The sequence below is a fragment of the Macrobrachium rosenbergii genome, chromosome 36, assembly GCF_040412425.1.
Source record: "Macrobrachium rosenbergii isolate ZJJX-2024 chromosome 36, ASM4041242v1, whole genome shotgun sequence".
In the NCBI taxonomy this organism is placed as follows: domain Eukaryota; kingdom Metazoa; phylum Arthropoda; class Malacostraca; order Decapoda; family Palaemonidae; genus Macrobrachium; species Macrobrachium rosenbergii.
Genome location: NC_089776.1, coordinates 5,082,242 through 5,109,562, shown reverse-complemented (window position 1 = coordinate 5,109,562; position 27,321 = coordinate 5,082,242). Strand labels below are relative to the sequence as shown.

General features: G+C 38.5%; 1 protein-coding gene across 3 annotated transcripts in view; it reads left to right on the top strand.

Annotated features, from left to right (window-relative positions):
• The window catches only part of LOC136856558 (uncharacterized), a 90,732-nt gene extending 64,064 nt beyond the window's left edge, over window positions 1–26,668 (top strand). For all 3 annotated transcript variants that reach the window (XM_067134407.1, XM_067134406.1, XM_067134408.1), the window contains exons 4-5: window positions 24,410–24,628; window positions 24,892–26,668. In XM_067134407.1, coding sequence (XP_066990508.1) covers window positions 24,410–24,628; window positions 24,892–26,325 — 1,653 coding nt within the window. In that variant the 3' untranslated portion in view covers window positions 26,326–26,668. The remainder of the gene's footprint in view (window positions 1–24,409; window positions 24,629–24,891) is intronic.
• Window positions 26,669–27,321: the final 653 nt, after the last annotated feature.

Here is a 27,321-nt window from a genome sequence, read left to right as displayed (position 1 = left end):
TAAAGTGTTATACATCAAAATGTGCGCAATTTCATGTAGAATACAACAAAAAATAAATCATGCTTTTAGCTTTTACCATTTTTGAAATATTTTCATATAAATAACGATAAATAGAAAAAAATCAACCTTCGGTTAACTTTAACTCGATTGAAATGGTAAAAAAATACAATTGTAAGCTAAAAAACGTACAGTCTAGTAATATTCAATCAATTTCCTTCATTTTGGAAACAATTGGAAAGTCTCTAGCACAATATTTTGATTTATGGTGAATTTTGAAAAAAACTTTTTTTATGTCCGCTCATTACGAATTCATGCATCATTTTTGATAATATTTTCTCTGTTTGCTTTAATCGTTTTACAATGTGTTATATAATAAAATCATCGCAATTTAGTGTACAATACAACTAAAAAAACTCATTAGCTTTAACCGTTTTGCCTTACAGCGCGATTTGTATACAATTATATACGTTTTTTTTTTTTCGTTGTCATATATTCCAATATTTATATATGATAATGATATTTTTTCATTTCTGATGGTTGCATACTAAACTTCAGGCAATGAGAAAAAAAGGAGCCAAAAATGAACTCTTAATCTTAAAAACTAAGCGTGCTGTGATTTTTTGAAAAAAACTTTTTTTCCGCTTCGGCGCTACCTCCCGAACGCCGCCGGCATACGGGAGACGTTTTTGAAAATAGGGCTTCGGCGTTTAAGGGTTAATACACTGTCCCTTCTTAGAACTAATTTGGCATGCTCATGGTATATCAATTGCCTAACACTGATTGCAGTCACTTTTCGCACCTAGCATAAACCTAAAAAAAATATTTCAACACATTCTTACGCTGTGGAACTGGCTCTTCTCATGTGCTTAAAATGGAGGGGGTACGCCAGTTGTTATGAATGTCCGAGGGATACTTACTTGATTCTGGGCGGCAACAGATGAACTCAGCAAGTTCCTTTTATTTATTACACATATGACTCAATATTAGGACAATTCATAAAACAATGGAAAACCTATCAATTAAACCTTCCTTCATGTGAGGGGAAAAAACCATAAACTCAATTCTCTTAACTAATTAAATTTACCCTCAACAAACACAGATCAGAAGAATGACAAACCTACTGGGCAAAATTAAATCAAAATTTTGCTAAATGACTGAATCCAATACACAGAATAAATATTCTAACAAAAAATGTCTTCATGACAGGAAACATGGTGGGACCCAGAAGGGAACTGAACATGGATCGAGCCAGAGATTCCACAGTGATTTATCTTGCAAAATATCAAGAACGTTTATCTTGCAATAATAAGACGCTCAAGGAAACTGAAAAATGCCTGAAGATGGTCATAAATAACTCAGTTCAACAAATGCATAATTTAACATTAATCAAGAATGCTCCAACACAAATTACTGAAGGTGATTAAAACAAAGGAAAAATAAATGAAAATCAAACAGAGAAATAACAGGAAATATGAAGAAGAAATCTTATTCAATGCATCAAATATGTCAAGATGGCAATCAAACCTAGGGTGCTGGCGATGGAGGAGGGAATTATAATGCCACTCCCTTAAAATGTATAATGGCTAAATCAAGGGGGCAATTAACTAGTGGAAGGTTCAAAAGACAGGTAATATACAAGGACATCTGTCCAATTGTTTTGATGTTTGAACAACAAAAACAATTCATTTCTCTCAATTTCTATTGCATCGTCTAATGAACCTTTGGGATTATGCATACAAACTAGAAATATCCTTAAATTCCCACTAAATCAAAACAATGTCACAAATGATTCTTTTCTGGAGTTTTGTAATCAGTGTTGCATAAATGCATCCCCAAAACCCTTCAACCCCTAATATATCCCCTGTTCCATGGTGGTCTAACAATTTATCAGTCACTTAAATCAAACCATTTAATCTTAGTCATTTTGTGGGAATGAAGGATAGATTAAACACCCAATAAAGGCCACAAAAATATAAACAAACTAAACATGATAAGTATAACTATTGATCACATTAAACCACTTTATAATAATGCAAAATTTCAAAAAACAATAATGTTCGAAAAAGCTCAGTCGTGGAAAAATTATATTTCAGAGTTGTCACCAAATATATATAATATAATATATAAATATGGCACAAAATTCATAAAATCAATGTACTAAACATGAAAGACCACCTAGAAGTACAATACTATATAAAAATGGCAAACTAAATCATAACCTACAAGATATTTCAAATATATTATATAAACATATAGAAGATATTAGTGCTAATTCTAATTTAGATGAACACTTCAAAAGAATTAGAACACAACAAATGAATCATACACTTAATTTTGAAACTGATGAGGACCTTGATTATAACCAAGAATTCAATATGAATGAACTTAATTTTGCCCTAAAATCATGTCGATCATCAGCTCCGGGTCATGATATGATTTCTTTTCAAATGATCAGAAAAATTTAATCTTCTTCTAAAGCTTGTTCCCGTTTTTATATAATAACATATGGCTAACGCATGTCTTCCATCTGTTTCTATGCAATAATCATACCTCATCAGTAAACCTCAGAAAAAACCCCTCAGCAACCTTCCATCTAATTATAGGCTCCCTATTCTTCTTCTTGCCTGGACCTCCAAACTGTTGGAGAAAATGGTTCATCTGAGATTAACAAGTGTCCATAACAAAACATCTCAGCCTCCCTTCCCTGCACAATCTTTGAGGATCAATAGCTGGTAGATCTACCCTAATGTTAACTCAAATCGGATCATATTAAAAAGTCAAAAGAAAATCCACAGTAAGCATTTTCTTTGACATCCATCTTCTTCTACTCTGTCTTTCTCAAGCTTGCTGTTTCATATGCCATACATCATTGCTGTTCTTACCACCATCTTATGAAATTTTCAACAATTTTAACCTCAATCAGTACTTTTTTGTCACAAAGAACTACATATTCAAACTCTCCAGTTGTTCCAGCCTGCCTGTACCCAGATGTTTTACTTCTTCTTCCATACTTCCTCCACCATTAACAAAGGATCCCAAATTAAAATTATCAACTCTCTCAGCCTGAGAGAGCTGTTAAAATAGCTCAGTGGTCTTTTAAAACTAATATATTATTTTTTTCTTTATAGGTTCTCCCCAAAGAATACTTTCCCTATCACCCCCTCATTGGTGGTACCACTTATTTCTGTCTTAGATCTACTTATTCTCATTCCTCTGTCCTCCAGTATTGTCTTCATCTTTCCAAGACAAAAGATCTTTGCTCTCAACAAACCATTGACAATATATCTTTATAATGATGAGATAAACATGTGCAATAATCCCTTAAACATTTGGGTATAATTTTTGATCACTATAAATTAAAAGATAAATGGGCAAATATATCAAATCCCTGGTCTAATCCCTTACATTACCTCAAAACCCTCCATCTCCCAGCACTGCCCCTCACTCTGGTAAATACATTCAAGTTACATCTTGTCAATGCAACAGTACTTCAGTTATAAATTATCCTGTCCCTCAGGCTCCTCCATACCTCTTGTCAACTCGGGAAAATCTCTCAGATGCCTTTTCATCAATGAATACCATATGTAGGTCCCTTGGTTTTCCCTGAATTTCTCCATTAGTTGTCTCAGACAAAATATACCATCTGTTGTTCTAATTCCTTCATAAATCCCATCTGCCCTTCTACCTATTTCTGCATCTCCTCTCCTAGTCAAATAAATTTCTCAATCAAAATATCTTAAAAGTAAATCAAAACTCATTTACTAAAAAAACTAATCATCTATAATTACCACACTCAAGGACATCTTTCCGTTTGAAGACTGGGATCACCATGGACACTAAAAAATGCCAAAAATTTGGTATCTTTATCATGCTTTCAAAGATCTTTATCATAAGAAATGTACCATCAACATGCCATGGAACACATCTCCTAATGCCCCTTCCATAATCTACACAGATGGATCAAAAATGTCTGGTGGAGTTGCCTTCCCATTCTTCATCTTCTTCAAGTGATGAAACAGCAAATTGGCCTTCCTCATCATCATGCCAATGTTACAGATGAATTAACAGCCATCTAATTTTCTTCATTTAACAGCTGTAACAAAATTCTTTCCATCTCTTCAGCACTGTCTTCCTCCTTTCAAGAAGTACAACCCCATCTTGATCTTTTATTTCTTTGATGTGTGTAATATCTTTGGTGCTCTTATTTCAAGTTAATTTGACAAATCATCTTATTTAATCCTTCCTTCACCCCCAGCCCATTATACAAATCATCATACTACTTTGCTTTAGATAAAGCTGCTAAATTTTCACCACCTTGTTTTCCCTCTGAACTGATCCCTGTCTTCCACTGACTGGAGCATCAGTTAAATCTTTCTTTATAGGGATTTATCTTTTAATGACTGGACAAATGTACCCCCAAAACAAACTAAAACAAATTCCTCCCATATTAAAAAGATGTCTCTCCCAAAAGCAAAGATGTCATCTCATTAAGTGATTTTAACAAGACTCAGATTCTTGAACATCTTCAACTCCTATTATCCATATCCTCCGAAACCCTCCTCTTAAACTCTCTGTTAAGATGTCCCTCACTAATTTGTACCATTTAATTTTCAAACATATTATCCCTTTAGCTTTGGTTTTTCTTTCCCTTTTTAGCTTCAAATCCATGCATATTCTGTGTTGGGGGCTACAACTGGTCGCCTGGGATAACTTTGCAGTTCTTGACCTCCCCAGCTTTATTCTTTTATATAGGAAGTAGTCTAAATATAATCTTCCCCACTTTCTTTATATTTATTAGGTGTTCCCTTTTTATTTTGAAAGAATTTTTTACTATTGCCATGTCGAGTTAAAGTAATTACTTAATTTTTTCCTTCTGGGTTTCTCTCCCAATTCCCTTCCTTCCAAGAAGAATTGCCAAGAGTTCATTTTCTGGTCCGACAAATCATTTATTCAATTCTGCCCCCTATCACCCTAACTAATGTTCTTCCACTTCTTGCATTGCTCAATCCATGTCTCTCAGAAATTTCCCAATCTTCTTCTGGGGCGACAACTGTCAGGTGCAGTGGAATAATATTCAGAATATCTCCTCCATAACACATCTTCAATCTGATGATACAGTCATTCTTTCTTTGCAATTCTATCACTGTATTCTTCAGTTCACCAACAGTACTTTATTGCCTACTCCATTTCTGCCTTGTTTATTTGATCCACCATAGTACAATGCATTATATCCATCACCCAATTCTTTAATTTATTTCCTTTCCATGCCAACATTTTGATTTAATCTACATCTACCTTCTTTTTCCTCATCAAATCAAAGCCAATTCTCTACCTCTCCCAGTCATTACACTCACATTGAGCTGACATAATCAAATCAATGTGAGCTCGCCTTTAGCTGCATCCGCTCCTGATGCAGTAGCCCTGCCATTATCACAGATTTAGGCGATGTCTTTGTGCATCAAAGGATTGAAACCAGATTACCTCTTTCCATATTTTGGCTCATTCCAGGTTTTGACAAGTTTTTAACTTACATGCCCATTCCTGACACCAACCCTCCCTATTTATCAAAACACAACTCCACCCATACAAATGGGTAGGTTGGTCACTAAAAATGCTAATACATACAATAAATACTTATTTAAGAGTTTAAACCATAAATATGACAAAATCATGCTCCCAATGCCCTGATAATTTAATTTAAAAAGTTAGAAAACACCTGCAGTAATTCAAATTTCATCACAGTACAGAAAGAGAGAGAGAAAGAGAAAGAGAGAGAGAGAAAGAGAGAGAAAAACCTCAAATCATAAACTGTTTCCCCCTGATGTTAAATATCTCTTGAAATTATTCATAATTGTTACAAATGTGTGGACTTGAATCAGAGCCTACCTAGAGAGAGAGAAGAGAAGATTTTTGTCTGTTCTTGTGAATGGGTTTGTTCTTACAAAATATCAAGAGTGTATTACTTATCATGATTTATGACAGAAAAAGGGGAATAACTTTGAGAGAGAGAGAAAATAAAAGAGAGAGATTTTTCAATCACATCAATGGTATTTTATTTGATCATGAGTGGGCAACATATTTGACTGTACAAATAAAAAACATTTTCTACCCTTGCAGTCAGTGTGTCATTATGTCAAGATAAATGACTATTTACAACCCTTGTCCCCTCATTACAAGACAATTGAGAAGATTTTACCAACTCGATGTGTATTCTTTTAAAATTTTATAACTAATTTACTTTTGAAATTTATAACTATTGTAATTATATCAAAACAGAAAAAATAAAACTAATAACAAAGTTTTGTCATATTTATCTATAAAATATTCAGTATAAAAAGAAAAGATAAAACATATATTTACATTTATGCTTAAAAATCTTTTCTTATCTTCAAGGAGAGAGAGAGAGAGAGAGAAGAACATACTATCGAGAAAGAGAGAAAGACAAAAAGGGTTTACATCAAGCTGTTATAGAGGGATGAATAAATTTGTTTTTATTTAGCATTTCCCAACGTTTTGTGAGAGAGAGAGAGAGAGAGAGAGAGAGAGAGAGAGAGAGAGAGAGAGAGAGAGAGTAATTAATTGTCGTGTGAGTGAGTGCTTCGGTTGTTGGAAGAGGGATGAGGTCGTTAGTTTGTTTACGGCGCTGTCTGTCTGTGGAATAATATGTGAAGGATTTTTCAGTTTTTTCTTTTTGGGAGTCTTTAGTCAGAGCTAGTGCCGGTCAGTGGTTCTTGTGTGGGACAGTTTTTGTCGTATGCTTTTCTGGGAGTTGTTGGTCTTCTTGTTGGTGTGCTGTTTATTTGTGTGTGTTCCGTTTCTTTTTTTGTATTTCCTTGTTGTGTTTGTGGTTGTTTTGCGGTTGTGGTTGTTACGGTGGCCTTTATCCATCTCCAGCAACCAAGATCAGGGTGAGTGTTGTTTGTTGTTTTGTTTGTGGGTTTGAATTCCGCCACATAAATTTGGCGCCCAACGTGGGGCTGTTGTAAAATAGCCGTTAAGATTGTTTGTGGTGGGTCGAGTGAGAGTAAGAGGTCAGGATGAGTGAGATAGAGAAACTGAGAGAGGAACTCCGAGTGGCTAGGGAACTCCAGGGCAGGCTGGAGGAGGAGAATGGGAGGCTGAGGAGTGAGAATGAGGAGTTGAGGAGTCAGTTGGAGGAGATGGGAGGAATGCTAAGAAGTGCAAAAGAAGAAATGAAAGGGGAGATGAAAGAGTCAGAAGAGAGAATGGAAGAGAGATGGATAAAAAAAGTTGGAGGGAATGATGAAAAGTGTGGAAGAAATGATGAAAGGTATGTTCAAGGGTGTTTTTGGAGAAGGGGCTGTTGGAGGCAGGTTCTCTGGAACGTGTGAAGGGGCAAGAGAGAAAGAAAAGGAGGAAGAAGTGAATGGAAGCGTGAGTGATGAAAGTGATATGGGAATAGGAAGTAAGAAACGAGGGAATGAAAGGCAGGGTAAGGAAAAGGGGAATGAAAAGCAAGGGAAGGAACAGAGGGAAAGTAAGGATAAGTCAGGGGAAGAAAAAGGGAAAAAGGGAAAGGGAAAGGAAACTGGTAAGAAGGGTAAGGAAGTGGGAAAGGCAGGAAAGAAGGGAGAGGGTGAAGGCAGTAGTGATAGTGAGGTGGATGGAGGTGAGTGGATAAAAGTGGATAAAAAGAGGGGGAAGAAGAGTGTAATGAGTAAGATGAATGTAAGTGCGGAAGTGGACTCTTTGTATTCGGAAGAGGGTATGAAAGGACAGAGTGAAAGTAGCGAAAGTGAGAGTGAAAGTGAGAAAGAAGTGAGAAAGGCTATGTATGTGAGGGAGGTACCCCGGTGTGAAAAGTATAATGAGTATGGAAGTAGGGATGTGCATGATTTCTTTAGGGAGTATGAAAGGTTTTGTCAGGACAAGTATGGGGAAAGTAAGAGAGTGTGGGCACGAGAATTAGGAGAGTATTTGACTGGGTTTTTACTTGATATGTATAGGGTTATTATGAGTGTGGGGGATGTTGAGTATGACAAGGTGAAAGCTAGACTAGTTGAGCAAGCGAGGCGTATGAAAGCGAGTGTTAAGTATAAGAGGAAGAATGAATTTGATGAGGCAAGAATGAAAGCTGGGGAAACCTTGTCACTGTATGCTTGTAGGTTGGAAACGTTGGCAAGGAAGAAGTTTGGGGATGATGGGATAGATGAATGTAAGGAGTTAGTACGGAAGTTGTTAGGGACAGTGCCAGATGGAGTTAGAGAATTTGTGAACTTGAAGCGGAAGGAGAAGAAAAGATGGACGAATGAAAGGTTGACTTGGGGAGAAATTTTGGAAATTGTAGAAGATTATGAGCTTGACAGGGTTATAAAAGAGAGCAGAAGTGTAAGTGTAAGGGCTGGGGTAGATGAGAGGGTACCAGAGTTCGGAAGCTTTAGGGATGCAGTGTTGAGGGGCCCAATGAGAATGGCCGATAGTGTAATAGATAGGAGTGTAAGAGCAAGTAATGTGGAGGTGCCAGGGAGGATGAATGATGGGTTTGTAAGGGAACAACGGGTTGGACGGGTTAGGGATAGTAGTGTACAAAGGGGAAGGTCGGTGAGTGGAAGTCGAGCGAAGTGTTTTAGATGTGGAAAGGAAGGACATACAAAGAATGAGTGTAGGTGGGCTTTAGGAGCGTGTTTCGGGTGTGGGCAATCGGGACATTTGGTAAGGGAGTTTACGAAAGATAGGGGGGTTAAATGCTACAGGTGTGGACAGGTGGGTCATATTGCTAATGGTTGTAGGGGTACCCAAGTGAATGTAATATGTGGCAACTGTGGTAAGAATGGGCATTATGCGAGAATGTGTTCAGAACCGAGAGCGAAGTGTGACAAATGTGGAATGGAAGGGCATGTATCAAGTGTATGTAGACGAAAGAGGGTGACTGTGACAGCGAATTCTGGAAACTGAGTGTGAAGGGGTTCAAATGGGTGGATCCTCCAGGATGCAAGCGGTGCGTGTGATGCATGTACGTGAGGGTTGTTGCATGAGGGAGGTTTTGCTGGAAAGACTGACGAGTGCATGAGTGTGCAAGTGTGTTGTAAGGGAGTAAGATTGATTGCCTTAGTAGATACCGGGTGTAGTATGAATGTCATATTTAAGAATGGATGTGAGAAATTGAGGAATACGTGTGAGATTAGGAACTGTCAGGGGGAAGTAAGAGGGATTGGAAATTTAGGGGTAGCAGTGGTTGGAAGAGTGTGTGAACGGTTAGAAATTGGGGGTGTAGTGATGGATGAAAGTGATTTTTGTGTGATTGAGAGTACGAATGATAAATATGATATTTTATTGGGATGTGAGTTTTTGAAAAAATGCGGGATGGTGGTCCGTCCTAGTATGAATGTAATTGAATTACGTATGAAAGGGGATGTGGTTGGGGAATTGTATTTGGGGAAGGATGGTAGGGTTGAGCAAAAATTGTGGAAGAGAGTGCCTGTAATTGTGACAGAGAGGGTAAAAGTGCCACATGAGATTGGAGAAGTTGTGAGTGTGAAAGTGGCATGGCCGGATAGCCTCGGGATAGCCAACAATGATAGGTGTGAGTATGTGGTTGAGGGAATAGGTATAAATAAATTAGTCAGGGCAAATGTGTGTGTATATGATGGGGTTTTGAACATGGGAGATCCGAGGGTATATATAACGTCATTGCCGAGTGTCAGGAAGAAGCGAGTCCGAGGAATATGTGAGGGAGATTGCGTGGGAATATTACGTACGTTGGTGAATGTGGATGATGAGAGGTACGTGAAGGTACGGCAGGTGATGACAGGTGATTTGAAAGGAGCTAAAGATTGGACGTATGAGGAGTTGAAAGAAAGAGTAAAGGTAGATGAAAATGTAAGTGATAACGTAAGAGAACGATTGAGGAGAATGTTGTGGGATAGGCAGGGGGCATTGAGTCGTGGTGACGAGGATTTTGGGGATCAAGCTTCCGAATTTAAAATAGTTCTGGAAGACGACACCCCCATATATCAGCGTCCCGACATTTTTCTCCGTCTATCAATCGTGAGATAGAGGAGCAGTGTGAGGAGCTTGAGAGGGTGGGAGTGATTGAAAGGAGTACGAGCGCCTGGAATAGCCCCATTGTACCGATGCACGTAAGCCAGATGGAAGTTTGCGAATGTGTGTGGATTATCGGAAGGTGAATGAAGTAACTGTGAAAGAGCGATTCCCGATGAATGTGGTGTCTGATTGTGTGTACAAGATGAATGGAATGAAAGTGTTTACAAAATTAGATTTGGTAAGGGGCTATTACCAGATGCCTCTGGAGGAAGGAGCAGGCATATTACGGCCTTTTTTAGTAGTTCCTGCCACTACCAGTTCTGGAGATTAAGTTTCGGACTGGCTAATGCGCCTGCTGCCTTCCAAAGGGCAATGAATGTGGTTCTGGCTGGGTTTGATCGCAAGAAGGTAACTGTTTTTATAGATGATATTTTGATTGCAGTGAGACTGTAGAAGAGAATATGGAACTGCTTGAACGAGTGTTAGAAAGGTTGGAAGAAGTAGGAATAAAAGTAAAACTTGAAAAGTGTGCTTGGTTGGCTGGGGAGGTGGAATTCCTAGGGCATATGGTGAGTGGAAGAGGTGTAAGGAAGAGTGATAAGTTCGTGAATAAGGTAAGGAATTTCCACGTCCCGGACCGTGCGTGAGTTGAAAGGATTTTTGGGTTTAATTGAGTTTGGAAGGAAGTTTATAAAGGATTGTTCAGGGATCGGGAAACCACTTACTGAATGGACGGGGAAGAGAAATTGTGTAAGATTGAAATGGGATGAGCAAATGATCGAAGCGTTCGAGAGATTGAAAGAGGAGGCTGCAAGAGACGTGACGTTGGCTTTCCCGGACTATAGTGAGAATGCGAATAAACTAGAACTGTATACGGATGCAAGTAAATATAGTATGGGAGGATGCTTGGTACAAATGCAGAAGGCGAATGGGGGAGAACAATTGAGAGTAATTGCGTATGTGAGCAAGGCGTTTGGAAAGGCAGAGTTGAATTATTCGGTGATTGAAAAGGAATTGGCTGCAATAAGGTTTTGTGTGAAAGCGTTGAAAGTATTTTTATATGGGGTAGATTTTGTGATACGGACGGACCATCGACCGCTAGTATATATGGTTAAAAAGGAGAGTGTGAATGCTAGAATTGCGAGAACGATAGAGGATTTGAATGAGTTTAGTTTTAAGGTAGAGTATGTACAAGGTAGACAGAATATTGTTGCGGATGCTATGTCGCGTATGTGGACTGAACGAGATGATAGGGTTAGGAGCGACTGGGACCCGGACCAAGTACCTGTAGGATTTGTGGTAAAGCAACAGTATGTAGGGGAGAATCGAGTGTGGGAATGTCTGTTTGGGGGGTTGAGTAATTTGGAAACAAATGGGTTGATTGACGGAGTACCTGCAAGCATGAACGAGTTACGTGAAAAGGTGATGAATGAGATGCCGGAAGGAGGAGTGCGCGAGGAAGGAAGGGAATTAGATGAGGAGGAAAAGTTAGTGAAAGTGTTGTTGGTAGTGGCTGAAATGTTTAAAATTACAGTACGATTGTTCTTTGGATGGAATAGGCCGGTGGAGTATAAAGGAAGGGTGAATGAAAATGGTATGAATGTGATTTTAAATGTTCACTGTGGAAAGGATACTTGTAGCTGGCTGGTTAAGAAAGGTGATTGTGGGAAAATGAGGGAATAAGGGGTAGGGTTGAGGATATCGTTGAAGATGAATGCGATGAGGATGGTTGTGATGAAGCTAAGCAGGTGAATGTAGCCGTGAGAGCGTGTATGCATGAAGCGAAAGGTAAATTAGTAACAATGTAGTGGTGGATCAGAATAAATATTGTAGTTTGGTAGACACGGGAGCACAAGTGTCGTTAGTGAGTAGTACAGTAGTTAGTGAATTGGAAAGGTGCGATTGGGATATAAAAAGAAAATCAACGAGTGTAAGGATACATGGTTTGGGACAAGGGAGTGTGTTAGTATGGGAGGAGGTACAATTAAAAATTCAGTTAGGGGATTTGAAATAATACATAATTTTGTAGTCATGGATGAGAATGATATGCCAACATGTTTTTATTAGGAATTGATTTTATGAGAATGCATGATATAAGTGTGGATGTCGGGAGGGGAATTTTAGGAAAGGGCGGCAGGGAAATAACGAAGGTTAAAGGAGGATGTGTCTAAAACTAGTTTTGTAGGTATGGTAGATATTGCAAGGAGTGAAAATGATTTGTTGAGTGAAGAGGAAATTAAGCAGATGCAAAATCAGTGCATGAAAATAAATATGTTAAGAGAGTGTGTGTTAGGGGTGTAAGAGTAGGAAGTTGGCGCGTGAGTTAGAAGTGTATAAGCGAAGTGCTAAGAGATTTGTTGTATGTAAAGGTATAGTTTATTTTTTGCATCAGGAAGGAATATGGGATGGGGAAGTGTATGTGCCAGTATTTTCGGAAGAAGACGCAGCCGTGGGTATGTGTTTATTGGTGCATAATAGGTTTGGGCATCTGGGGAAAAATAAATTATGGGAATGTATGAGAGAGAGATTGTATGTGCCTGGATTGAGTAAAATTTGTGCGGATGTAGCGATTACGTGTGCGGACTGTCAGAAGGGTAAGTATCAAAGTGTGCATGCGAATCCACCTGTGTTGCGATTGCAGATGAAAGAGTTATTTGAGATGGTTGTGATTGATTGTGTGTCGTTGCCTGTGACTGCTAGAGGACATGTGGGAATGGTTGTAATGGTAGATCATTTGAGTAAGTTTGCATATCACGGTAGCGATTCGAACAAAAAGAGTGAGACTGTAGCGAGAATGGTGGGTCAAGTGATGTTGCCAATGTGTGTGTGCAAGCCGACGCGAATGTTGAGTGACAATGGGCCTGAATTTGTTGGATGGGAGTTTGAGCAAATGTTGCGTGATTGGGGCATAGAACATGTGTACTCTACGCCATATATGCCCAGTGCGAATGGATTGGCGGAACGAACGGTGAGAACGTTGACAGAGATATTACGTATGATGAGTGAATGTGATAATGATTGGGATGTAAACGTTGGGCGGCGTTGTGGGTATACAACGCCACTGTGCATAAGGGTATTGGTATGTCTCCGTGTAAATATGTGTTAAATTTTGAAAAGATAGTGAGACCGAGATTGGGTCTATCTGAGAATGATAGGGAGGTATGGAAGAAGGCGCATGAAAGGTTTGAAAGTTACAAGGTGGGCGAAAAGTGTTGAAAGAAGTAATCGAGAAAGGGCGGTTGAATGTAAATAAAGTGCGTGAAAAATTTGAGGGTCCGTATGAGGTGTTGGAAGTTGGTCCCAGTGGGCTTAGTTATGTTGTAGGGGAAGTATGTGTAGATGGTAGTGTGAGAGAAATGCGAGCGCATCACAACCAGTTGCGTAGATGGAAGGATGTACCGGAATATGTGAGAGAGAATGGGGTGTATAAATGGTTGAAATCGAATGTGGGTGAACCAAGTATGCATGAGAGCTTGTGTATGGAGGATCAGCAATTTGTTTTGGTAGAGTATGGTAAAAAACGTAAGAAAGGGAAGAACGTAAGTAAACTGAATGGTCGTAAGTTGTGTGATAGGGGTGTGAGTGCCAAAGTGGAAATGAGTGATAAAGCGTGTAATACGGATGAATGGGATGGTATGGATAGAACGTTATAGCATATGCGGGTTTGATATAACTGAGTTGACTGAACGTGTAGGGGTTGGTGAGCGGTTGGAGGTGAGCGAAAGTGTAAGAGTAAGAGAGCGTAGCAGTGATAGACGAGTGATTGAAAGCATGAATGAATCGTTGCAAGAATTGGAAAGGTCAATGAGCGAATGGGATGGGTTAGTTGAAGAATTGGGGGAGGTATTTGGGAACGAGTTAGAGGGTATAGATGAGATTGTGGATGAAATTGAGAGTGGTAATAGTGAAGAAGATAGCGTGAATCTGAGAGAGAATGGAGGAGATGATGTGAGTTTGAATGTTGCTAGAAGAGAGAGTGATTCTGAGAGAATGATTGCGTGCCCGCGAACGCGATCTAGAGGACCTGCTAGTGAGCATCCGTGGGTGTTGCGTAAGGCGATTTGAAAGAGGTGTGAAAGGTGTTGGTTGGGAAATGCTAAAAGGGGGGGAGAAATATAGAGGGATGAATAAATTTGTTTTTATTTAGCATTTCCCAACGTTTTGTGAGAGAGAGAGAGAGAGAGAGAGAGAGAGAGAGAGAGAGAGAGAGAGAGAGAGAGAGAGAGAGAGTGTAATTGTCGTAAGTGAGTGCTTCGGTTGTTGGAAGAGGGATGAGGTCGTTAGTTTGTTTACGGCGCTGTCTGTCTGTGGAATATGTGAAGGATTTTTCAGTTTTTTGGGAGTCTTTAGTCAGACTAGTGCCAGTCAGTGGTTCTTGTGTGGGACAGTTTTTTGTCGTATGCTTTTCTGGGAGTTGTTGGTCTTCTTGTTGGTGTGCTGTTTATTTGTGTGTGTGTTCCGTTTCTTTTTTTTTTATTTCCTTGTTGTGTTTGTGGTTGTTTGCGGTTGTGGTTGTTACGGCGGCCTTTATCCATCTCCAGCAACCGAAGATCAGGGTGAGTGTTGTTTGTTGTTTTGTTTGTGGGTTTGAATTCCGCCACACTGTTTGTGATTTTAGCATCATACAGTATTTATGTAGAAAAATAAAAATAATACAAATTTTTTATACCAATTTTACACAAAGGCATGAAAACTTATAAATTACATAAAAAATTAAGCATAACCACTTCTGCAGGGTTTCTTGAGGATTTTGCTAATGTTGCGTGTCTGTAAAAAAATTGCGTATGCCAATTAGTTAGGTTCCAATGAAAAGTTTGTGTGTCTGTGAATTTGCTCAACTCAAAGTGCGTTAGATAGAGGTATTACTATATACATATATATGTGTATTATGCCCTATTATACAAGGTCAGATACGGTCATAACTTCCTTCCACATCTGTTTTAAGAACAATGTCGTATCAACTTATATCTCAGAGATACCACAGTAGCAATGGCCAGCCTCTCTCTCTCTCTCTCTCTCTCTCTCTCTCTCTCTCTCTCTCTCTCTCTCTCTCTCTCTCTCTCTCTCTCTCTCTCTCTCTCTCAACATGACTACAAAAATATAATTTATTCAGTAATCTAACATGGCAAGTAGATTGGAATCAAAATAGAATGAAATGGGAATATCTGCATCCCAGAATTGTTAACCCAGTTAACCAAGTAAGAAATATAACATAGTGCTATCAACGTCCACCAGTTGAGTCTTTACAAAAGTGTCAAATTAAGTCAACACAACCATAGTCACAATAAGTCACATTCCCCTCCATTATATTGACCTCTATTCAATACATCTGAGGAAAGAAAGGGAAAAACACAACTTTTAAAAACAGGCACAGAAAAGAATAAATGTGGGATGTTTTCCCACGTTACCAACCCCAAAAGAAATGCACAAGATTAAACATGGTAAAATCAAACATCAATAAAAATCAAAGCGATAACAGATAAAAAATAAATGGAGAAAAAGATATTCAGCATGGTAACTGATGCAAAGAATCATTACATGTTAAACAAAGTTAACTAAACCCATTCAGGTTTTTTGAAAATAAAGTTCCAGCTCACCTCACAGGCAGTCAAAAAATCTTCCAGGGAAGCGGATTTGAGCACAAAGGGATCTAATTCTGAAATGTTTAACCTGTACTCAAATTGAATAATTCGCACCTTGTATGACACACCCATGAAAGCAAATGAATGAACGCTTTAACTGAAACTTGACGACTTCCATGAGAAGCTAGACTGACGCCAGGCCTTCGTCAGCACTAACTTGCTGAATACATAGGCACTGTTTCCATTTACCTTTGCCCAGAATGTCTCCAAGAAAACTGCTTAGCTAAAAAAAACAGAATAACATATTCATCTTAATGTTTTTCAGTAGCTCGGCCACCGATTGTGCCACCCTTGGCACGGAAGAAACAACGAGCTCTGTTCCCCCAACTCATGCACCAGCTGAAGAGCAACACCTGGAGCTGGCTTCTCTTTGGCAGAGTGTTTATTTGCAGATAGTTTCTTTGTGCATTTGACACCCAACTCTACACACAGCATGACGACTAAGACCACTAACAACAAGAAAATCGATAAGAGAATTTAATGCTCTGGAACAAAGAAGAAGTCATCTTCAGGCAGTGGGGGAAATGGAGGAATTATGGTTATGTCCCCCCCTAGGAGAAGGCACAGGGATAATGCCATGTTCCTCATGAAGGTGACACATGAAGATATGAGTGCTCGCACTGTACACCATCCTGCTGAGCACTTGGAATTTCAACATGACGATCTGACAAGCAGCATCAAAGAGGCAAGATCCTTTCAGCTGGAAGGTATCTGATGTATTATGACATCAGTTGGAGATTTGGCAGCTTGCACAAAAAACTGCCGTGAAAGTCTTTGTAAAGGCCACTTGATACTCTTCTGGGAATGTTGTAAAGTCACGGTCTGAAGGTGTCTGATTATAAACAAGTGACGGTTCACATCCTGACAAGTCGACGTTCTTAAGAGCAAAAATCCTACTGTCACAAATGTATCTGTCGTGAACTAAAGTACACCCTGACCTATAATTAATAGCAGAGGACTGATACTGATCACCCAAAATATACATAGTCTCTACTCCATCCCATGTCACCATCGAACCATCAAAACTACTAGGAAAAGGCTGGATAATAAAACTGTGAAACGATTTCATATCACAAACAGGAACCTCCACAAGCAACCCTCTATCAGACAAGCATACTTTCAAAATCCCATGATAACGATACAAATTCCCCCCAGTGAAATTGTATGTGAACCTTAAAGATATGCTGCATTTTTCAAAGTACATTTCAGAGCCCCCATTTGTAAAATATCCCCAAAAATACGCCCCTTAGAAGCAGCATTAGTTGCTTGGACCTGAGTTTTAATTACTGTTAATAGAGACTCTGCTTCTTTCTCAACATTAAGTAAGGTAGTTTCACAAGATGAAAAAACATCTAATATCCGAACACCATCAACAGTAACCAGTAACCCATTCAAAGATGTCCTCAATTTCTCAAAACCCCCAGACAATTTATTATAACTGTCTCGTAATGCTGTCAAAGATTTACCCTCCGCCACTAGTTCAACCCTCACTAAACTTGCAACTGACACACTAACTACCATCCCTATAATTACAAAAAATCAACTTTACTACAAAAAAAAGTATATCACATAACCATAAAACCATAATACCAATACAACAACTCTAACACCTCAAAGGATCAGAAAACCAAAAATATATCTGTGAAATGTAATCTTATAAAGTCATAAAACCATAAGTCACCAAAACCATATATAAGACCATAACGCCCCTCATGAAAGAAACTAACCACAGCACTTTTTACTTTGACATAGACACATAGACAGCCACCCCGAAGGCTACGAGCAAACAACTTCAGCACCCAAAAAAACAAAGAAAAGATACCTATAACTAATCAGACCTCAAAACCAAACAAAAAAATTACGACTACAAACCCAAATCACAGAACTCTACGGTATCCATGCGCCTCATGTAACATAACCTCAGCATTGCCAAAATTCTAATAGGTAATTACGTTGAACCACCGCACTTGCACAGAAAGGAAAAAAACAACAAAACACACTGAGATTAGACAAACCAAAATCTATAAAACTCCTCAGACAAGCATCCTCCCATGCTCAAAATCCCCAAGTTACATTTCTGGGAAACCTGCAAATAAAAATAAAAAGAGAATAAAAGTACATAAGAAAAAGAAGAGAAAAAAGAAGAAATGAGCCCATCAATTCTCCTTTAAGCTGTCCTCTTGATCTAAGATATATATGTCAACCTGGACAATCCCGTTTTTTCGTCTCGAACAACAAACCTATTCCCTTACTTTCTTTTCCCACAACCCAAAATGGACCCTCAAACTTAGGCCCTAATTGATAATTCAACTGATTCCTGACATTATCTTCACAAAAACCCTATCACCGACAGCAACTTAACATTATCTGGCTTTGAATTGCTCCTGTCAACCATTTCCTGCGTATTCAACTCAAGATTCCTAGCAAGGCGTGCGTATCTCTCCTTAGCTGTTGAGACCAGTGATTTAACCGTATCATCACAGCGAGACGGAATGGATAACAAATCAAGCATGCCTCGTGCTGAATAACCAAAGACCGCCTCAGCAGGAGACATCGCAGTAGTATTGCTAACCATAGTATTAATGCTATGCCGAACCTGTGTGATATACTGATCCCAATTCACATCATTACCCCCTACAGTGATTCTGAGAGCCTCAGTTACCTTCCTATTGGCCTGCTCACATAACCCATTGGCGTCTGGTCTATACAGAATAATAGTTACTTTCTGAATTCCCATAAGCTCTGCAAGACACTCTTAACAACTTATTCACAAATTCTCTCCCATTATCTGTAATACAGTAAGTATCTCAGGAACCCCATAACAACAATTAAACCCCTCAAAAGAAACATCTGCTACCTCTTCCGCTGTCTTATGCTTCAAAGGGAAAATCTCTACAAACCTAGTTAATTCATTCACAATAACCAACAAATGTCTGTGCCCATAACCAGACTCAGAAATTGGAAAGTACGTCCATATGGAAGGGTCTACTGGGGATAGGAAACGAACCCAATTTACATGAAGTAACCCTCGATGGCTTGCATGCATTGCAAACTGAACATCCCCCAGAAAATCCTCCACTGATGCGAGCATGTTCTTCAAAAAAACTTCCCCTGTACATTGTGATACGTCTTCTCAATACCTAAATGTGGACTACCAAACCTACAATGAGCAGTATCCAAAACTGCATTTACTAGGCTCTTTGGGACCGCTGTCTGTGTTGTATCTCCTTTATCCTCACTACTCCTTAGCTTATATTTAATTTTCGTAACTAACAAATTACCCTCTAACTCTAGACCTGCAAAAAGCAACCCATAACCCTTCCTAACTAATTCCCCTCTAAGAAACGCCTTTGCGTCTGCCAAAATTTCTTCTTCATCCTGTTTAGTCTCCACTGAACTAATATCCCAGTCTATGCAATCCCCAGATACATAACAAACACGAGACCCATCTGAATCATAAAAACTCCTACTAAGGGCATCAGCTACAACATTATGTCTACCTTCAATATACCAAAGCTTGGCGTCAAAATCCCTAATTGTCAAAAACCACCTAGCTCTCTTAGGAGAAAGATCCACCTTATTAAAAAGATCCAACAATGGCGTATGATCTGTAAGAACCTCAACTTTGTTGCCCAACAATAACATCATAAAATGAACCAAACTAGACACTAACGCAAATGTCTCTTTGTCCGTCATGCACATAGACATCTCATTACTCCCTCGTGTCTTAAACTTCCTACTGTAGAATGCGATAGGATGCAATTTACCCTCAGATTTCTATGTAAGGCAAGCTCCTATGCCCTCATGACTGGCATCTGTCACCAGCATGAAAGGTTGCTCGAAATCTGAAAACTTCAGCACCTGGAGACTCATTAAAGCCTCTTTAATTTTCTGAAAGGCCGGCTGTTGCCTCTCCCCCCAAAGAAACTGCACATCGTCCCTCAACACGCCTGTCAACGGAGACAATAGGGTGGAAAAACCTTTCACAAATTTCCGGAAAAGTCCCACCATGCCCAAGAAAGAACGAATCTGCTTCTTATTTTTAGGAGTAGGAAAATCCACGATCGCCCAAACCTTGTCCCCATTTACCCTGACACCTTCCTTAGAAATAACATGACCCAAATATACCATCTGCTTCTTCAAGAAATCACACTTGGCTAATTCAATTTTCAAACCTGCAAACCTAAGTCTCCTAAGAACTTCCCTAAGGACCTCTAAATGTTCCTCTGCAGAATCAGTGGAAATCAAGATGTCGCCCATATAGACATAAATAGACTAACAATCCATGCAAAACTGTATATACTAATCTCATAAAAGTCAAAGAGCTACCTGTCAAGCCAAACGGCATCCGCGTAAACTCATAATGTCCCTTCAGCAAAGAAAAAGCAGCATACTTGCAACTCTCCTCACTAAGAGGAACTTGCAAAAGCCCCTGCATCAAATCAGTTGAAGAGCAGATATTTTTACCCCCGATTTCAACAAAGAAATCCAGAAAAATGTCACAGGATAGCAGTCCGGGATCAACTTATTCAACTTACGAAAATCCACACCCATGTACTGAGCCATCCTTCTTAGGCACTACTAACAATGGAAAATTAAAATTCCTCTTCCCACTTATTGACCTCTTGCTCTACCTGTTCACTGATCTTAAAAGGAATCCTATATGAAGTGACAAAAATAGGCTTAGTCTCATTCTATAAATGAACCTTGTGTTCTAACATATTAGTTAACCCCAGCTTATCCCCTGTAAGAGCGACAATACTGTATCAGCAAACTCAGCCAAAATGTTTTCCACCCTCTCTGTATACTCTTTATAATCAGCATTAGCTAAATGATCCCTAAAAACCTGTTTCCTAACCTGTAATTCTGCCTCTGAAAATTCATTGTTGTCCCCTGCAATAGCACCCAAATTATTGTCATCAACCCAATCTTCAAAATCTAAGACATATGTATCCTTCTGATATCGCCGAACTGAATTGTTACAGTTTAGTAATTCTACTCAGGTAACCCCTGCATCAGACACATTGCTTATAGAAACTGTACTCACTGCCCCCTTGAGCTTCTCACTCCCCTCACTCGCACACACCTGTCTAGGCATTTTCACATCATTCACTGAGACTTTCACCAGAGCAACCACACCTTGGCCCAAAATCACATCTTCTGATAAAATACCTTTATGACACTTCTTCCCTGCAGAAACATTTTCAGTATCAACCCGTAAACTGTTAACAACACCCGATCCCTTATCATGATCCCCTTTAATCTCATCAATTTCCTTGTACGAGACAAAAACCCCAGGTATCCCAACAGTTATACAGCCTACCCCTGTATGAACCGAGATTCTGTTTCACCGGTACACTGGATGACCCAGTAACAATGCATTCCCCAAAGCAGCCCCTCGTAAAACCAAAAATGACTCTATAAAAACTTTACTTCCCAAGGACAAATAAATGTCCATGCAACCTAAAACACACAACTTATTTGCTTGAACATCACATACTGTCTCTTGAGTAGGCCTCAGAAAAGCAATCAGAAAACATCGATCAATATATATCATAATTTGTCAGATTAACAGATGCACCAGTATCAGTAGGATACCGAGACATCGACACCATGCACAGACCCTTTCACATTTGGGTTTGGCTCTAAGGGCTCAGCCAGAAGTCCTATATCACAAGAAACACCCTTCCCCTTTTCCCCATTTGTTGTTTGGCCCCCCAAAAATTCTGCCGGTCTCTAGAAACCCTCGAAAAATCCCCTTGAGGAGTTCTATTACAAATGCCAGAACCCTTAGGTGCACTCCTAAATTCGTCCCATTTAAGAACTGGACAAAATTGCCAACTGTGCTCTGAAGACTTGCGGACACCACAATATCTCACCTTGCAAAACTTTTTGGTGTGACCCTGCCTATTACAGTTAAAGCAACGGACCTGTGACATTGAACCCATAGAACCCCTACTATCTTCTGTCTTGGCACACAAACTCATAGAAGGAAAACTAGAATCACACTGTGGCAAGTGCACTGGAATAGCTCGAAGCCTACTGCATCCCATTTTATGAAAGTGCTATTCACAGCAGGACATTTCGACAGGTGTTTGCGAACCTGCAAGAAAAGCAAGGCTTCATCGAACCCCTTTTCTATCCTTTCATCAAAACTACCTACTATGGCATCAGGAACATCATTAAGCACCCATGCGAATTGAAGCAATTTTTCTAGGTCATCCACAGAAATATTGTTACCCTTTACCCAACTGGACACTCTTAATTTCTTTGAAAAATCTCTCACAGCATCAAAGCATCTGGTGCTAAATCAAACCAAAGAATCGTGGGCCTTGTGAATCTTAAAGAGTGACCTGAGGTCTCAAACTGCATCTCTGGCTTCAGCCGTCCCATATGCTGTCCTCCGAAACTTCTTGAGATTGTCCTGTCATACAATGACCATTAAAATCTTCTGGCTTTGTTTGTGTCTGCTGACAGCTTGGGATGTGGGTGCAGTTGAAAAATGAGAATTGGGTGATAGCACACAGGAGGGAACAATAGGAATACAATAGAAAGACATTAAGGGCAAGAAAGGTGGAGTTTCTACTGCGAGGGTGGCTGCTGTAGCAAATTGCTAATTGGCAGGGAGCATTTTTACGACTCCTGTTTACTCTGCTTGTGTGGTCCTAGTGACCTACACTCTTCATGGAGCATGAATAAATGCACGTTACAACGGTAAAAATATAAATGAGAATAGCATAAAATATAGATAAAAAAATCATAAGCATAACAGCACCAACAAAACAAGCTATAGCAGATTACCAACCCCAGCGAATGAGTTTTTGTGTACATACGTACCCTATAGACACGATTGCATTTATCTTTCGACTTGTAAAAATAAAAAATGAGAAAATACAATAAAAATGTAAATGAGAATAGTGTGAAATATAGAAAAATTCCAAGATGAAGAGGATGGAAATCCTGACATCTCTTTACCTCAAGACATGTAAATGTGCTTAGTTACAAATTCCAGCTCGTCACTTTGGAAGTGGCAGTGATGAACTTTCTTGTGTAAGTCAACACCTGTACCATTTATTTTGCGTGTGCTTCATTAAAATTTCACTTGATTTTCATTTATTGTTTCTTTTTATCTTATTAACGAACTTGTACTGAATTACAGGATATTCTAAGGGAAGGAAGAGGTGGTTAACTGTTCAGTGTATTCTAACTTACCACTCTGTATTCTAACTAATCTGGCACCCTGCAGGTCATGTCTTAGTAATCTGGCAAAATAACAGCTTCTGTGAATCTGGCAATAAAAAGAAAATTATTCATTACCCTTTAGTAGTCCCAATGAAAAAATGTCTGGATTAAACACAAGTGATGGTTGACCAAAATGTACTATCATTGATCATAATAAAAAGAAAATTGATAATAAACTGTTAAATACTAAAAATATGTACAGCTTCTGACCAATATGATATTATGAGGAAATGAAAAAAAGGCATTAATTCAATAAAAATACATTTATTAGAAAGATAAAACCATTAATGGTGATAAAACCATGGTAGGCTGTGGACAAACACTGAATTGTGTGTCATATACCAGAGAGAGAAAATGAAGTTTAACTTTTTTGTCAAAGTGTATTACAGTATACAGTATATTTTATTACAAATATGGTACAATAAGGTAATAATTGCCTTTTGCAAGAATTCTTCAGTGTTTATGGTTGTGCTGTGTTGACAGGGGAGGGGGAGTAAGGGTGCAGAGTTGCTGTTTTACCTCAGCAGAATTTTAAACTTGGCCTTATCTGGATTTTGCCCTTATCCAACAAGGCCTTGGGACTATTAATCCAGATAATTGAGAGATTACATACTGTATCCTTTAATAAAATGTGAATAAACATAAAACAAAAAAGCTCCAAAGAAGCCAAGGCCTGCCTACCCCTCTTCCTTCACCCATCCCACATGGCCTTCTCACCCCCTCTCTGCCCGAAAACTGCTTCCCCTGCCAACCACCCCACATAACCCTTTCTCTACTGAATCTATCTTTAATTTTAAATGCCCAATTGAATTCACGTCTGAATACAATGTGCCTTTGACAAACTCAGAGGCCAGTGTCATGCATAAGTATATTTTATCATAGAGAGTTGAGTACTAGAGAACTAATCAAGTGTACAAATGACTAATGCTATATAATGAATAGGGAACTATCATAATAATCCTTTATAATACAGAACACATTTTTATAAGGGTAAGTAAGCCCCTTCTAGATGGGCTATAGATGATACCATAGTTCTGAAATTAGAAGTATTCTAGTTTGTGAAGCTATCTTTCTGCCAGATCTCTAATAAGAGGAAATGTTTTTGAGCCATGATGTACTGCCTCCTCCCACCTAAAAACAAATCTGCATAAGTAAAATGAGAGGTTTTCCCCTCTGTTTACACAGAATATTTGAAATTATAATTTTTGCATTTCATAATTGCTACCTCTTTTTAATAAATAGTACTGTATTCCCTTTTGGCCACTACAGCCTAAGGTGAAAAATAGAAAAGTTTGGCAGAGGGGTTTTCTCCCCAGAAGTGAAACGTCCAACTAATGCTTTATCTTTGTCCAAGAACACATCTTTCTGCTAATCTAATGTGCAGCAAGTGATTGCTCAGCAAGTGATATGGTGAAGTAAAATTGGTTTGTACCTATGAAACATGAAAATTGTTTTGAAAAATCTTTCAAGAATACTGTGATCCTTATATTGTATTAAAGTGATTTTCTTTCTTCTTGCAGAATAGACTTCAGAGTATCCAGTCTTGGTTTAACCAAACAGAATGGTTGGGTGGTTCAAATAGTGAAATTAGACGTCGGATTCGGAGTGTCATAAGTGACAAACTAGAACTGATTGATCCTTGCAGTTTCATTCCTCTGTTCAAGTTCCTTATAGAAGCAATTTTTAGCAACAAAGTAGGAGGATGCTCAGATGCAGCTCAGTTTCCCTTCATGCCAAGGGTACGTGAATGATACTTGATACGTGGGTTTACCATATGCAGAAGCAAGTGTATAAATTTACATTACAGAATGTTGAGTGTACAGAAGCTATCAGGCAACTCAGTGTGAGCATTTGCTGCTGTCATATTCATAGTGTTTTTATTTGAGATTTGCTTGGTATGTAGAACTACACATTGCCTAGTTTTAATTTATTTTCAATACAGTACAACTGAGATTTACAAGTATGTTTATATTAACAGTATTACTGCACATTTGATTTACAGGTAAATTGTGAGCTCTGGAAGAAAGACTGCCCTTTGTTTGCAGATGTATTAAGGTCTTTTGCTCCATTTGAAATTGAAGAACTGTCAACACACCATTTGGCTTTTGGTGGACCAGAACCATTGCTTGCCATCATCGAAAACTCCCCTTACCTGAAAAGAGTATACCTTCGCAATAACATATGTGAAAGACTTTTACTCTCTCTTCAGAAGCACTGTCCGTCTCTTGAAACTTTTCATGTGGAAAAGTGTATGGGAAAACTGTTGGTGCCTGTTACTTGCTTATATAGAACTTTTTTTCGTGGAATGAACTATGATCAAGTAAAAGCATTGGCATTAAAAAATTCCTTGTTGGAAAAACAAAGACAGTTATCATTTCCTCACTTAAAACATCTTAACATGGGTGAAATGGATGATATCAGTAAGTCTAACAGAAGGGAATCTTTGTCTTTATTTATTTACACACTCCTTTCCTTTTATTCTCATCCATTAAATATTACCTCTAGTACATTAATGCCATTTTCTCCTGCCATACCTGAAGAGTTACCCAAGTTTTTGCATGGTGTCTCATACAGGGTTCTTAATTGCAGTCTGAATGGGTTGCAGACATATTTTGATAGATATTCGAAGAGTGAGGATGACATAAAGTTACCCATAGAAAATGTCTATCAGTTAACATTCTCTCACACTCTTCATGATGACAAGAGAATAAAGGAATTAATTGAGTTTTCAAAAACCTGGATATTGAAGTTTGAATGTAAGGCTCTCTTTGTATATACTTGGCAAGATATTGATTATAATGTTGATATATCTATATATAACCCAATGTTTTCTCAAGTTGGTAGTACTTTAACTTCGTTTCATTTTAATATTAAAGGAGATATTGACTTATCCTTACTATGTGATATAATTTCCATGTGTCCAAATTTAGAGGTTTTGAGAATCAAATTAACTCAGGTTCATATTGATTCTGAAGATAATATAATCATCAAGAACTTGGAGAAACTGACTAACTTGACTGTTCATTCTGGTGAAGATTGTGTTCCATCAGTTCACAAATTTATTGAGAAAGTTTTAGAGTCCTCTCCAGAGTTATACTCTTTATCACTGGTGCTTCATGATAAACCATGTGAATGGCTTATGTCTTTAGCTGCAAGTAAAAAACTTAATACAATTAGCATTCTGAGGCTTAGCTTCCACTGCTTCAACTTCAGCTGTAGGGAAATGACCAATTTTTTAAGGGAAGAGCCTGTAGGGGTTCCATTTTATGTTTTCCTGATAGAGCTGCTGTCCAGCTTGAAATTACTGCATCTTGGTAGTCTACCACATATTACATTCCAAAAGTTAATCAAGATTTATCGAAGATCTGATCTTCAAATTGGGATTTGGCATGTTCCACCTGACAGTCAGGAATGGTATGGTGGATATGTGTTTTAGCCTCAGTGTGAACAGACTCAATGGTCTTTAGCCTTACAGATGAAATGTATAGGCATACAGAAGTAAATGATCACTTTGTCAAAACAACAGCACTTCTAGGTAAGTTACTCTTTAGCTTATTTTCTTCATTCTTACCAAAGTTTACCCTGCAACAGCTGCATATTTTGGCTTAGCATTCTGGGTAAAATTTGAACTACAAAGTTCATGTAATCTTCTAATAAAGCAATAATTTAGATTCATTACAAACCTGAGGTAATTTCCAAATTGAGCATTATTGTTTTTAAGACTAAGAGAAACAAAATTAAGAGAGACATTTGAAATAAGTATAAAATGAGTGTTAAAATGGAATGAAGAAAAATAAAGATAAAGCAGGACCGTGACCAAATCTGAATACTGTAAATTTGCCACGTTTTGAAAAGCCACGGCACAGGACTGAACTGATTGAAGGGATCCCTGCTTAGTGTAGTAAAGTAGTTACAGTTATCATGCTCACAATTGTTACTTTAATACTAGAAACATTCCTCACTGGACCCACAGCCTTTTCCCAAAGTTTTGGGAAATATTGCGACAGATTGCCTTACTACTGATTTTCTTAGCGAGTGAGAAAACAGCAAGAATGTTAAAACATGCTTAGTAATGCTGGCCTAATACAGTAATGGCATTTAACTCAGACATTACTTTACACTTCAAAAGCACATGTTACATAGGAGGGATGAAACATATCAAGAAAGTGTGTAACAGTTACAATAAATGATATACTGTAATGTAAAACTGTACCAAGTTGTTCATTTGACAAATAACAGTGAAGTTCATGATTTCAGCAATTATTGCAAAGGATTTGGTATGCAGTAACTGTTTGATATTATTTATAAATAGAGTATATCCAAACAAAATAATTTACCCAGCAAATCGTATTAGAGTGTAATTGGTCAGTAAACGTAATTTCCTTGTTACAGTTTCCTAACCGTTGTGTCATAGAATTTTATTCAGTTATTG